Raw genomic sequence first — 14,233 nt, 5'->3', positions numbered from 1 at the left:
ATGCCGTCCGAGCTACATTGGTGACCTGAGCCTCCATAGAGAGGGAGGCATCAAATGTCACTCCCAAATTCCTGGCAACTGGTGCAGGTGTTAATTGTACCCCGTTCAGGCATGGGAGGCGCGCTTCCTGGTCCTGCCCTCTTCTGCCCAGCCACAGGACCTCCGTCTTGGAGGGGTTGAGTTTCAGGCGACTCTGCCTGAGCCATCCAGCTACCGCTTCCAAACAGCTGGCAAATGTATCCGGGGTGGAGTCCGGCCGGCCGTCCATTAGGAAGTAGAGCTGGGTGTCATCCGCATATTGGTGGCAACCCAGCCCATAGCCCCGGACCAGCTGGGCTAGAGGGCGCATATAGATGTTAAAAAGTGTGGGAGAGAGTATCGCCCCCTGCGGAACCCCACAAGAGGGGATACTTATTAAATGTGCAGACGATACTAAACTGGGTGGGATAGCAAACACAACTGGAGACAGCAACAGAATACAGGATGACCTTGATAGGCTCGAGAAGTGGGCTAAACTGAATAAAAAGAAATTCAATAGGGACAAATGTAAAGTTCTGCGTTTAGGTAGGAAAAACCAAATACACCAATATAATATGGTATTTTGGGCTGTATCAAACGGAGTATCGTGTCCAGATCACGGGAGGTGATGCTACCGCTTTACTTTGCTTTGGTTCGGCCTCACTTGGAGTCCCGTGTTCAGTTTTGGGCACCCCAGTTGACGAGGGATGTTGACAAACTGGAATGTGTCCAGAGGAGGGCAACAAAGATGGTGAGGGGTTTGGAGACCCAGACGTATGAAGAAAGGTTGGGGGGAGCTTGGTCTATTTAGCCTAAAGAGGAGATGACTGAGAGGGGATCTGATAACCATCCTCAAGTATTTAAAAGGGTGCCACATGGAGGATGGAGCAGAATTGTTCTCTCTTGCCCCAGAGGGACAGACCAGAACGAATGGGATGAAATTAATTCAAAAGAAATTCGATCTAAACATCCAGAAGAAATTTCTGACAGAGAAGTTTCTCAGTGCAACAGGCTTCCTCGGGAGGTGGTGGGTTCTCCATCTTTGGAAATTTTTAAACAGTGGCTAGATAGCCATCTGATGGAGAGGCTGATTCTGTGAAGGTTTAAGGGGGTGGCAGGTTACAGTAGATGAGCGATTGGGATGTGAGTGTCCTGCATAGTGCAGGGGGTTGGACTAGATGACCCATGAGGCCCCTTCCAACTCTATTATTCTATGATTCTATGATTCTTAGCAACTATAAACAAATTATAGATGACAAAGGTTTCATTTTTAAGGGCACTTTATATAAGCACTTGGCAATTCCAAAAAGCAGCAGAGTCAGGCTGAGTTCAGAGGTACAAAGTCTGAGGGTGTGATGCTTATGTAAACTGGCGGACTCCCAAGCCCTGCAGAGAGGGGAGAGGCAAAGGCATCCAGGGCCCTACTGGGCGGCCTCCTGTGGCAGCGAAACGTGACTGGAGAGCCAGAAAGGAGGAGGAAGCCAGCACTGCCCCAACTGCATAGCGAGGCCCCTCCGTGTCACGGTCCGGACGTGTTTTTTAATACGCAAGCCCTTGTGCTCTCCTTCTGCTCCGCAGGGAGCCACCCCGGGAGTAGCAAGGCTGAACAGGGAAGCAGAAGCAGAAGCAGCGCCTTTGCTGCAAAGCTGACTTTGTTCTTTCTGTCTCTCTGGCCCCAGGAGCACAGGATCCATCCAGGAAAGGAACATTCACAAGACTCTTCTTTCCAGGTAGGTCTAAGGTGACCAGATTTTAAGATTGGTAATGAGGGACACCATTTTCCAGGGGGGTTGCCAGCCTCCAGGAATAGCCTGGAGTTCTGGGATCCCCACTCAAGCCTGCACAGCTTGGAGACCAAGGGCTGTCCTGGAGGCCAAACTGTGCTCCTCTCACACCTTCCGGCGCTGCCTTCCTCCGGAGCCGACCCTTGCAGCCCTCCCTGGCCTAAGATAGGAATCTGGTGCGTTATCTGCCCCCGCCCAGATACTCTTTCCACACTTTGGCACAGACTGACCCCCATCTTGCCATGTTCTACCTCTGAAGATGCTCGCCACGGTTCCTGGCAAAACATCAGGGACGACCATGTTGGCCTCGCAGCCTGGAAATCCCACACCTCTGGCCATGAAAAGAACAGTTCGTTCTCAGTAAGCACCAAGCCCTTGCTGCTTGTAGTCAATATCACAGCAGTTGTAGACCCAGCACCTAACAGGACGTTCAGCCTTTTCAGGAGCTGGGTCCGGGTTCCCCGCCAAAACCTCGCTGTGGGAGTGGTGGTGGAAGAAGAGCTCCCAGGCGGCTCCCCCACCAGCTCAGAAGCAGGACTGGGGACATTTTCCCATCTTTGCTCTTCCAACAGCAGCCCTTCCTTCCCATGTGGTGATGCTTCAAGCCAAAATGCTTTTAAAAAGCCATCCTCTGCAGCAGCTGTGTAGGACTCACCTGTTTGGGGTCTGGGGACTGCGAATCCCCACAAGGAATGCCCATGTTGGCTCTTTGTGAAAGGTGAGTGTGTTTTTGGCAAGGTGATTTTTCCTGTGGTCAGATGCTGTTTTGTCATTTCCCTCTTTAACCTACAGATTGTGCTATACAGGAACTGAAAAATGACAACTGAGAACTATGCAATTGGGTTTTAAGGCCAGGTTTTAAAAATTCCCCATTCAGACTCAGTCGAGACTCACGGTGTAATCTTGAGCAAGTTACCTACCTCTGAGGGTTCTTTGGGGGTAATTTACTTACTTCCTATGTGCCCTGTCTTGCGTCACAACTCCCTTTCCCAGGGCCTACAAGAAGTTGGAGGATCTCGTCCTGCTGGGATGAGCTCTAATAAGCCTTTTCACTTTCTGCATCCCATCTGCAAATACACAGATGGCGAACGAAGCAAGCCCTTCCCCCTGCCCTGCTGGAGATCTCCTGGACTACGAGGGTCTTGGCTGTGAGATTCCTGTTGAGCACATCAATGCCTACCTTTGTGGGCCTTCCCTCCCTACTGAGAAAGCCGTGATTGTGATTCATGACATATTTGGGTGGCAGATGCCCAATACCAGATACGTGGTGGATATGCTTGCAGCCAAAGGATACCTGTAAGATATTATTATTATTATTATTATTATTATTATTATTATTATTATTATTATTATTATTATTATTATTATTATTATTATTATTATTATTATTATTATTATTATTATCTTTCGATTTATTGCCCGCCACTCCCTTACGGCTCGTGGCGGGTTACAACATTTTAAAACCCCAATAAAATCCATTAAAATCCCTCAACAACAATTACAATATAACATTATCGGTTAGCAAGCTAACCTGGCAAGATAGGCTAATCAACCTCCCCCTCCTACTACAAGCAGGTGGAGAGGGGATACTGATGGTACTAATCCCCAATCTCAATCCCAGGTCCCGGGTCCCCGGGGGGGGGGGCATAGATGTTAGCCTCGGCCTCAACCATAAACCTGGCGGAAGAGCTCCGTCTTGCAGGCCCCTTATTTCTCCTTACTTTATCACAGTCTTACTATGACTCACTGCCTGTTTGGTTTCACATTCTGAATGCAGGATTCAAACTGTTACTTCATTTTATATAGGTTTAAACACCCTTTCAGCATAAGCACAAAGTGACAGACAATTAGCTGAAGAATGAAATACAAACAATATATTCAGAATAATTCATAATAGTATTTTACATGTTATTTACATTCAGTTAATCTCTAGCCCCTGTAGAGTTAAAGCCTAGAAAGAAAGAAATGAAGAGGAATTTAGGGTGGTGGAATCAACACATTCAGAGTTAGTTGGCTGGCTTGGCTAAATATGACCTGTCCTGTGCATCGTTTTTGACTAAGTGATAAATGCACAATCACATTGAGCATCCACAAACGAAGCAGTTGGGGGTCATTTGGAATGGAGGACGTTTCCCCCCATGGCTTACATCCCCTGGGATGAAAGCGTTTGTTTCCTGCTTCCCCACAGTATCCCGGTTCGTTCATGTACCTTCTGGGTTTTCCCTAGCTTTTCTCTAATTTCCCCCCAACTTGCCTTGATGGAGTGCCTTCGGGATTGCAGTGGCTTGCAGTGGCTTGCAGTGGCTTGCATGCGCACGTACATATCAATCTAGAGGTGGTGTGGAGGCGGCCAGTGCCATGGCTCTGCCGCCTGCTGTCGCTGGGTGGGGTGGGGGCGCCAAAGGGTCAATTCCCCACCATGGACCTGAGCCCCATGCAGGGGGGGGCAGGAGAAGGGAGCCAGGGGCCGCTGACTCGTGAGGTCACTGTGCTCCAGACGGGACCCTGAGCTACAGGGGGCAAAGCCCCTATCCGGGTCCAGGAAGGCAAGAGGTGAGCTCTCCGTGGGCCATTGCTTGTGGGCAGTGCTGTCATGGAGGCAGCAGCCCGAGGGGGCCAAGCGGCCACGATGAACGCCCATCAGTTTTGGGTCATGGTTAACCAGAGCCAGAAACTCAAGGAGAAGGTCGGATTCCTCAGCTTCCAGCTGCAAGATGCCCTCCCCCCTCCCCCTCCCAATGAAAGAAGCCTCAGGTGAGGGCGCCCAGTACTCCTGCATGGCAGGATGAGGAGGGGAGTGGACCGGGCCCGGTGGCCCATCACATGGGCACTTTTGGGGGAGGCACCGCTGGGAGACAGCCCTTGAGGGCTGAGGGTGAGCCTTGCTGGCATGGAGCAAGCCTGGAGCGGTTCATGAGATGGGGGGAGGCCCCTCTAATGGAGGATTGGTCAGGCTGCCTGAAGAAGTCCTAAGATTCCCCGCGGTACTGACTGGCCGGTTGCAGATGCCTCGAAGAGAGTCGGGCTCAGCCCCAGGTATCAGGGAGGCCCCGAGGAGCAGCCCTTTCGACCGACCCAAAGTCTCTCAGCTGAACTCTCATGCTCAGACGCATATTTCCTCACAAGCATATATATTCTTAACATATAGTGCTACTCCTCCCCCTTCTTTATTTGTCTGTCCCTTTTAAATAAGTTGTGCCCCTCAATCCTGTTATCCCACCAGGTTTCTGTAATGCCCGTTAGATCATTATTAGGACTTCTAGCTCTGTGCATTAGTGTGGAGACATCGTAATCCTTCATAAGAGTGCCCCAGGGATTTAGTTTTTGGACTTTCCTGTAAATCAATAGTTCCCTGCATTTGTGCCACTCCCTTTAAATCTTCAGGGTTTCCATCTACACTTATCGTCATCAAACTGGGCTTTGACTGTACATCTCGCTCCCCCATTGGACTTAGTTTAAGGCCCCAGGAACGCAAGACTCATTGCAAAGACATTTTTCCTACCCTTGTGAGGTGCAAACTTACAGTCATGTGCATCCTGGTTTTCATTCCAGCTTGCTTAAGAAGGCACCTCTCCCTGACGAGTGGCATCCCACATCTGCAAAACCTCTGCCCATCATGACGGATGAATATACACACAATGAGCTGTCTCAAGTTCTGGATTCAGGGCTCCACAGGGGACAGATTCTATAGCCTGGGAATTCTTTCCTGCTCCTGAAAACGAATGGGGCGATGCTGGCTATGTCTGCTCCTCTCGTTGTTCCAAGCCTTTCATGGACGCTATCCCGCAAAACTGTCTCTCATTTGAAGGGGGGCTTGGGGGGAACAGAACGTGTGGTCTAGGTCCTTTGTGCCTGTTTTCATGATCTTTATTTATTTATTTATTTATTTTATTTATCATACTTATATACCGCCCTCCCCGGAGGCTCAGGGCGGTTTCTTGGCCTCTTTTATGATTCTTGACCTGTGTTCCACCCGTGTTTTAATTGTACAGTGAGTTCTATTTTTTTTAATCTTATTTATTTTGGGATTTATATTCTGCTAGTCCCAAATGGCTTGTGGTGGGTCACAATAATGTTGTGGCAGAGCAACAGGACTTTATCCATGAAAAAACTCACTGATGCCTCACAGCCAAGATCCAATTTACTACTATTTTACTCCTTGAGAGCTCTCAAGTAAGAGATCGAACTACCCTAAATAATTGGGCTGGATGAGCGCTCACAGACATGATAGAGGAGGCAAAAGACTCACATGTTGCCTCCTTCCCTGCTGCCTCCTATGCCTTCATCACGGTGCAATAGGATGTTGTTGCCGCTTCACCGTCTGTCTTCCTGGGCACTCGGCCCAGTCGTGGAGCCAGTTTGAGGGGGGGCAGAGAGGGCTTTGGAGAGCAATCTCGTGGCAGCCGAGCAGGACTGCCGGTCCTCCACTAGCATCACCAGCATGTCTCCGGAGGCATCGGCTCAGTTTGGAAGGATGAGGGGGACACGATTGCCTTCTAAGAATCTGAAGGCTGTCCCTTAGAGGAGGGCAGGGGTGTTCCCTGTGGGCACCACAAGACCTGCAGCAATGGGTTGAAACTACATGCGGATGTGGGGTGGGGGTGGAATTCACACTCGGATTAAGCCGCCTAAGTCTTTCCGCAGCAGCTGGGCAGAAAATTCAGGGACGCTTTAGGCTGATCCTGAATTGTGCAGGGGGTGGACTAGATGGCCTGGATGGCCCCTTTCAGCTCTGTGATTCTCTAGAAAACAATCCATTTGAAGTATTTATTAAGTGAAATTGCCCTGACCTGGATGGCCCAGGCTAACCCAACCTCAGCAAATCTCAGGAGCTAAACAGGTTTGGCCCTGGATGGTATTTGGATGGGTGACCCACCAAGTCAGTTTGGGTTCCCATGCAGAAGCAGGCGATGGCAAAGCACCTCAGAATGCCTTGAACGCCTGATGGGTTTTTGCAACGTGACAGCCCTTTCCAGCACCACATGAAGGGCATTCATATTTCTTTTATCTTCCACACAGAGCCATTCTCCCAGACTTCTATAAAGGACAAGAGCCTTGGAAACCATCCAGTGACTGGTCAACATTTAATGAATGGCTAAAAACAAGAGATGCCAAGAAAACCAACAAGTAAGAGTTCAGGGCAAAGACACAATTAGTCCTCCGTATGTGGTTAGTCCTGCCTTGCTGGATGATGGCGAATCAATGCTGTACACATCAGGAGCAGGCTGTGGGTGCAGGCTCCTGTTTCTTCGAACACCCGCCCATGAGGAAGCTAAAATGTTTGTTTATGCCCACCAGAGCTGCTCAAAGCCTTCCCAGACTGGTGGGCTTCTTTTTTAGCTGCTCTCTTTACTGTGATCAACAAAACAGGCTTAATGCCTGACTCATGGACAAATGTAATCCTTGTTCCACTATCTAAAAAGGGGGACAGTTCACTCCCAACAAAGTATAGATCCATCGGTCTTCTTTCTATTGTTGGGAAGGTCTATGCCAGACTTCTGTCAAATAAACTCACTTTATGGATGCCTGAAGAAAGAATCTTAGGCTCTGAGCAGGTGGCTCTGTGTATTTTGTCACTCTCAATCATTGGGTCATCCTTCCTCACTTTGTCAACAAATATAGTGAGACAGATGGTCCAAAGCTCTTTGTAGATTTTTGGATCTTAATGGGGCCTTTGACTCTATTCCCAGAGATCTTCTATGGCAGTGGTCCCCAACCTTTTTATCACTAGGGACCACTCAATGCCGGGGACCACTCACCGCCTTTTACTGAGGCCCGGTGGGGGGGGGATAGTTTACTCCTCTACTCTCAACCACTGCCCTAACGCTCCCTGATCGCTATGGTAATGTTTAAACATCCCTTCAAAATAAGCTACAGACATGCCACAACAATGAAGTGTGTTGTAAAGGGCCGGGGGGGATGAAGTAAAGGGCCGGGGGGGGGGGAGAAGGCGTCCTTTGAGGCCCACCTCCAATTAGTCGAAGGACCACATGTGGTCCGCGGCCCACAGGTTGGGGATCGCTATTCTATGGTTAAGCTGTTGAAAATGGGGATAGATAAAAGACTCCAATATCTTATAAAGAAACACTATTCTTCTACTTACAACCTCAAAAAATCCCAATTAAAACAGGGAGTTGTGTCCTAGGATCACTTTAGGGTTAGTCCATACAAACCAAATTTCTTTAAATGAAACCAAATCCTGTGGGCCAGATGAATTGCATGCAAGGGAACTACAAGAACTTACAGATGTAATTTCTGAGCCTCTATCCATTATTTTTGAAAATTCTTGGAGAACAGCTGAAATGCCAGAAGACTGGAGGCTGGCAAATGTTGTCCTATTTTGAAGAAGGGGGAAAAGGATCTGGGTAACTACTGACCAATGGAGACAAATGGAGAAAACCTTCTTATAGAATTGCTGAGGGTTGGACATCATCATCAACTACTGACCTGTCAGCTTGACGTCTACAGCTGGCACAATTCTGGAACATGGCTGTAATTACTAAGAGGCAGGATGACTTTCTCAAGAACAAGTAATGTCAGACTGACCTCTATTTTTTTTTTGAAAAAGTGACCACCTTGCTAGATCATGGGAATGCCGTGGACATTGTTTACCTTGATTTCAGGAAGGCTTTTGATAGGGTTCTGCATTATAATCTTATTGACAAGTTGGTAAAATATGGTATGGATCCTATTATTGTAACCCTAACCCAAAGGGTGTTTGCAAATGGTCCATCATCTGCTAAGAGAGGAGTGACGAATGGAGTGCCTCGGGGCCCTGTCCTGGGCCCTGTGTTATTCAACATATTCATAAATAATTTGGATGAAGGAATACAGGGGGTGTTAATTAAAATTGCAGATGATATTAAACTAGGAGAGGTAGCAGACACACCAAAAGACAGAATGAGGATGCAGGATGGTCTTAGGCTGGAAAACTGGGCAAAAATGAATAATATGAAATACAACAGTGAAAAATTTAGTTCTGAGCTTACATGGGAAAAAAACAAATGCATCACTATAGGATGGGTGAGACGTCTTGGCACAAGCATGTGTGGAAGGGATCTGGGGGTCTTAGTAGACCAGACACTGAACATGAGTCAGCAGTATGACTTGGTGTCTACAAAGGCACATGGGATTTGGGGCTGTATTAAAAGAAGTAGAGGGTCCATAGGGTTGTGCGATTCGGCTGCCAAAGCAGCCGTTCTCGCCTGTAGCAGCCAATACTGGTCTGGCTGGTCTCACTGCTAGAGGGAAGAAGCAGCCAAGCAACTCTCTGGAGATTTTGAGGCCTTCTACACAGGGTTGTTGTGCAGGTGAAACTGGATGCTGTTGCAGAGGTTCTTTTGCCTCTTGTTTCATCAGCAAACAACCCTGTGCAGTAGGCTTCAAGTGTTTCAACTCCACAACAACCTGTGTGGGAGGCCTTAAATGTTTCTTCTCCACAACAACCCTGTCCACCCTCCAGTGCAGCCCTTTCTGCCTGGGGAGCTGATCTTTATAGTCTGGAGATGAGCAGCAATTCCAGGGGATCTCCAGGCCCCACCTGGAGTTGGGCTGTCCCTGATCTGAACATATTCCTTTAAACCTGGAGATGGGGCCTCAAAAGTATGTAATGCCCCTGCAGCCACCTACCATCCCCTGACCTATTTCAGGTCAAGAAAACACTGCAGAGAGGATGTAAGGTTGCCAGATGGGTGTAGGTTCATGTTCTGGAATTCCACACTACCTAGGTGTGCATAAACCTGACTTGGGTCAAGACTGCTGTGCTCAGAGAGACCTCCTCTTAGGGTTACCATCTTCCAAGTAAGGGAAGACGACTGGAAACTGCTTTGAGACATCTGAGGCCTGCTGGGTGACTGCGGGCCATTCCTAGTTCTCTCAGACCTCTAGTGCTTGTTGTATTCCTGGGTCCAACGGGCTCTGCCCCTAGTAAAACATAAATGCACAGGAATAAGACAGATGTGTGAGAGGATGGGTGGAAAGGATCAGTATGTCTCTTCTCCCTCAAAACCTCCTGAATTATTGATTTGTTGTGGTTATTTACTCTGCTGTTCACTTCCATTTTGTGTTTTTAGAGAAACTGATGTTGTCTTGAAGTACCTGAAAGAACAGCATCATGTGAGGAAGATCGGTGTCATTGGATTTTGTTGGGGTGGAGCTGCAGTCCATCACCTGATGTCCTCATATCCTGACTTGAAGGCAGGCGTCTCAGTCTACGGTAAATGTGAAATAATCCTAAAGGATTGGAGATGGCCCCAAGAGTTCCCTAGGACTTCCTGGATAGAAAGGTGAGGTGGGGTTTGCGTACCCCTCCTCTTTTCTGCCAATTGCTTCCACAATTGGCCCCTGTCAGGCTTCAGTGATTGCACTGCAATCCTCTCAGGACGACATCTTGGCCACACCTCCATTAAAACATAAATATTAATCAAATTACCAGAAGTTGTTTAAAAATCTAATGTCCAATGAGGAGGGGGAGCGCTGCGTTGGTCTGGCAGTTTGGCATCTCAGGTTGTTCCTCTACGGCTTCTCTGTAGGGAGTCCAGTTTTCTGGCCGATCTGTTGATAGGCCTCAACTGTAGGCCTGATGGACCAATTCAGAATAATACGCTTGAAAGAGTCTATTTCATCTGTCTGAGTAAAATGTGACCAAAACCAGTTTCCTTATCTCTTAGTATCCCACTTCACTTTAATTGTAATATCCCATTGAGCCAGGTAGACAAACTGAGATGCGCTTCAGAAAGGCCTGCCTTGGAAGAGGGGTCCCCATCCCGCAGCAACTCCCAGCTTATCTTTAAATAGGACAGGGTCCTATTAAATAAAAGAGTAAGGCCACCTGGGGAGGAGTTAGGGCAGGCCCTGTCCAGGATAAAAACTCAGAGGGCCCAATCAGGAGCCGCGAAGCCGAGTGTCCATCCAGGGCCAAGCAGCCAATGGGGAGGCGCGCAAAGCGCCTTCCTATTGGCCCCTCACCAGGGCAGATCAAAATTCCATTCACCCAGCCCAGTCTGGCTGCCAGTCTGCTCCTGACCACGGCAGGGAGAGGAGGTCAGCAGGGCTGCCAAGGGGGATGAGAACAGAGGCTGCGCCAGCCCTTTTCGCCCCAAGGCTGTCCTAACTGCCTTGTCCAACTGCAAATGGCCACAGAACCCTGACAGAGCTGGCTGGAGGCTGGAGAGTGCGCTCCCTCCCCTCCCTCCCTTCAGGCCTGCTGCGAAGGAGCCTCTGACAGGCCCTGACTGAGGGAAGGAGGCCTTTCCTAGAGCAACGCAGGGGAGCCTGAGGGCAATCCTTTTGAGGGGGGGACTTTCCCCTTCTGCCAAACAGTTGGCTGACAGGAAGGCCACAGAAAAGCCCCCTCTCACTTAAAATACTGCTCTGGCCGGGAGTTAGACACAGCCAAGCCATGTCTCTTTCTTCTTTGCAACTCTCTGCAGATTTGAGGCCACTGCACAGCCTTATTCTGCCAAGGAAGCTGGCTCTTTTGTCTCCTGTTTCATCTGCACAACAACCCTGTGCAGTAGGCCTCAAGTCTTTCAATTCAACAACAACCTGTGTGGGAAGCCTTAAATGTTTCTTCTCTACCACAACACTGTCCAAAGTAGCCCTTTCTGCCTGGGGAGCTGATCTTTATATTCTGCAGGTGAGCTGTAATTCCAGGAGCTCTCCAGGCTCCACCTGGCGGTTAGCTACCCCAAGGTTGGAAATATTCCTGGAGGTTTGGAGGTGGGACTTCAAAATCGTACAATGCCTCAGAGTCCAGCCTTCAGAGGAGCCATTTTTGCCTGCAGTTGGTAGGGAGTGGTGCAGGAGTGTCCCTCCTGGCCTAAAGGTTATGGCCAGCCCTTACCAGCAACTGTTTGTATTCTGGGGCGCAGACAGGCAGACCAGCATCAGTCCTGTGAGTCTGGAAAGTGCAGGAAGATCTAAATAAATACTTACAGCCTGAAACTATAAATAGTGAGAGGGAGAGGAAGGGAAGACGATTGGAAAATGCTTTGAGACACCTGAGGCCTGCTGGGTCACTGCGGCCCATTCCCAGTTCTCTCAGATCTCTCACAACCCTACATACCTCACAGGTTGACTATTGTGGAAAGACAAATGGAAAAGGTGTTTGTAAACCGCTTTGAGACTCCTTTGGGTAGTCCAATAGGGTATCTATCTGAAGACATGGCTCTGGAAAGCTCATTTGTAACCACTATGCCACAATTCCCAAAGGTCAGTCCTCTCCCACACTCAACGAACATTCCACACCACAGGTTCTTGACACCCATATCTCCACACCCATAGCCTCATTTGCCACCATGCCACCACAACCTCCCACACAACACACATGACAACCCTTACAGACAGACAACCCTTACAGACTTGACAACTCCGCCCCTTCCTCTTCCGACTGCCAAGGTCTAGCGCCCGTTGAATTCTTGGAGACAACGGGCTTTGCCCCTAGTACCTTGAATAAAACCTGGCTGGTCTTAGAGGGCCCGCTGGTCTCAAACTGTTTTACTGCTTTTATACATTCTCAGGGAGTTCACAACTCAGGGAGTTCACAACGGTATGTCTCAGGCAGGCGTCTCAGTCTACGGTAAATGTGAAATAATGGCAGAGAGAGAGAAAAAGAAGCACCTTCCTATTACAGTTGCCATCTCCAAGAAATTCTAAGGATTTGGGGGTGATAACAGGGTGATGGAGTTTGGGGAAAGCTTGAAGTTCAGTTTGGGGGGCTTTTTGCACGCCTTCAAAATCGCACAATGGTTGCCAATTGAAAACGCTATTGATTTGCCATAACGCACGACGTCGTAGACAATCTGCCACACACCTGAAACCAATCTGCAAAAAGCGCTTCCTTGTAGCGCTTTCAGGGAAATCCCCAAAAGTGGATTCACCCTCCGGAAAGCGATACACTCCTGCAACCAATCTGCAACACTAGCGAAAAAGACCAGTGCGTTAACATTGTTGTGGTTTCTACAAAGTCCCTCCCCCTGGCTCTCTTCTCTGATCTTCCGGCGAAGGGATCGCCATTTTTTTTTCTCCGAGCGAGCGGGGATAAACGAACCAGCGAGCCTCTTTCTGTTTAGAGGCTTCCCTGGCTTCAGTCCTTCACCTTTAGTCACTAAGCACAAACCCCAGAAAAGCCCGTTTGCTGATGTATTTTCCCATTAATTTTTACACATTCATTCAGCCGAAAATCGGGCCCGTGAGAGGGGGGGGGGGGATTTTTTTTTTTCACTCGAGGCAGCGTGGCAACGATCAAACAATCAAACGACAGCTCAAACACATTAGGCAGCTGGATGGGTCTCTCCGTTGCAACGAATCTACACAGATTCGTTACAATGGGTCTGTTTTTTTTAAAAAAAAAACCTTTCTTAAAGGGAAAGGGGCTGTTTGGGAGCATGCTAACGGCTGCCCATTGGCTGCTTGACGGCCAGGGGCGGGACGAGCTTGGCAATAGCGCTTCCTTTCTAGCGATTTCTGCTGAGACCGGAAGCCTGTGGGAAATGCTACAAAACGCAACTGGATTCCACTACAAAGGCAAGTATGCATAACGACGAATTCCACTATTTTAAATGGCGATTTTTCATTCAGTGACCAATTTGCAACAAAGATCCCGGTGCATAAAGCCCCTGGGTTTGATCTCACTGGAGTTTCTCCTGGATTCTGTGGTGTTCTACTGATTCCAACCTCTGAAACTGGCATTTTCTCCATGGAAACTGATCTCTGAATTCTGGAGATCAGCTGTAATTCTTGGACAACACTAGGTCCCACCTGAGGCTGGTAGCCTGAGCTGCTTGCTTCTGTGCCAGCCCAAAGCTGCAAAAATGTGCAATTTCCTGGATCAGTTGTTTAGAGAATGTGTCCAGCTATTTATTTCTCTTTGCAGAGTGCAACTTTACTCAAGAAGAAATTAATGTGCAGGAAAAAAATCTTCTCTCTGGTTTTATTCTTTGTGCTAAATCAAGTCATAGTTAGTGCAGATCATAGAATCATAAAGGTAAAGGTATCCCCTGTGTAAGCACAGAGTCATGTCTGACCCTTGGGGTGACGCCCTCTAGCGTTTTCATGGCAGACTCAATACGGGGTGGTTTGCCAGTGCCTTCCCCAGTCATGACCGTTTACCCCCCATCAAGCTGGGTCCTCATTTTACCGACCTCGGAAGGATGGAAGGCTGAGGGGCTTTACGCACCGGGATCTTTGTTGCAAATTGGTCACTGAATGAAAAATCGCCATTTAAAATAGTGGAATTCGTCGTTATGCATACCTGCCTGTGTAGTGGAATCCAGTTGCGTTTTGTAGCGTTTCCCACAGCTTCCGGTCTCGGCAGAAATCGCTAGAAAGGAAGCTTTATTGCCAAGCTCGTCCCGCCCCTGGCCGTCAAGCAGCCAATGGGCAGCCGTTAGCATGCTCCCAAACAGCCCCTTTCCCTTTAAGAAAGGTTT

At 48.6% G+C, this 14,233-nt stretch overlaps 1 protein-coding gene across 2 annotated transcripts in view; it reads left to right on the top strand.

The window, feature by feature from the left end:
• The first annotated feature begins 1,417 nt into the window (after window positions 1-1,417).
• LOC143823461 (carboxymethylenebutenolidase homolog) overlaps window positions 1,418-14,233 on the top strand; it is a 30,046-nt gene continuing 17,230 nt past the window's right edge. For both annotated transcript variants that reach the window (XR_013226486.1, XM_077309825.1), the window contains exons 1-4: window positions 1,418-1,748; window positions 2,884-3,098; window positions 6,822-6,929; window positions 9,875-10,017. Coding sequence is in view for 1 of the 2 variants with exons in the window: in XM_077309825.1 (XP_077165940.1) it covers window positions 2,884-3,098; window positions 6,822-6,929; window positions 9,875-10,017 (466 nt within the window). In the remaining variant the exon portion in view is untranslated. The remainder of the gene's footprint in view (window positions 1,749-2,883; window positions 3,099-6,821; window positions 6,930-9,874; window positions 10,018-14,233) is intronic.

This window comes from Paroedura picta, chromosome 14 (genome assembly GCF_049243985.1).
Source record: "Paroedura picta isolate Pp20150507F chromosome 14, Ppicta_v3.0, whole genome shotgun sequence".
NCBI lineage: Eukaryota > Metazoa > Chordata > Lepidosauria > Squamata > Gekkonidae > Paroedura > Paroedura picta.
This window is presented reverse-complemented; position numbering and strand designations above follow the sequence as displayed.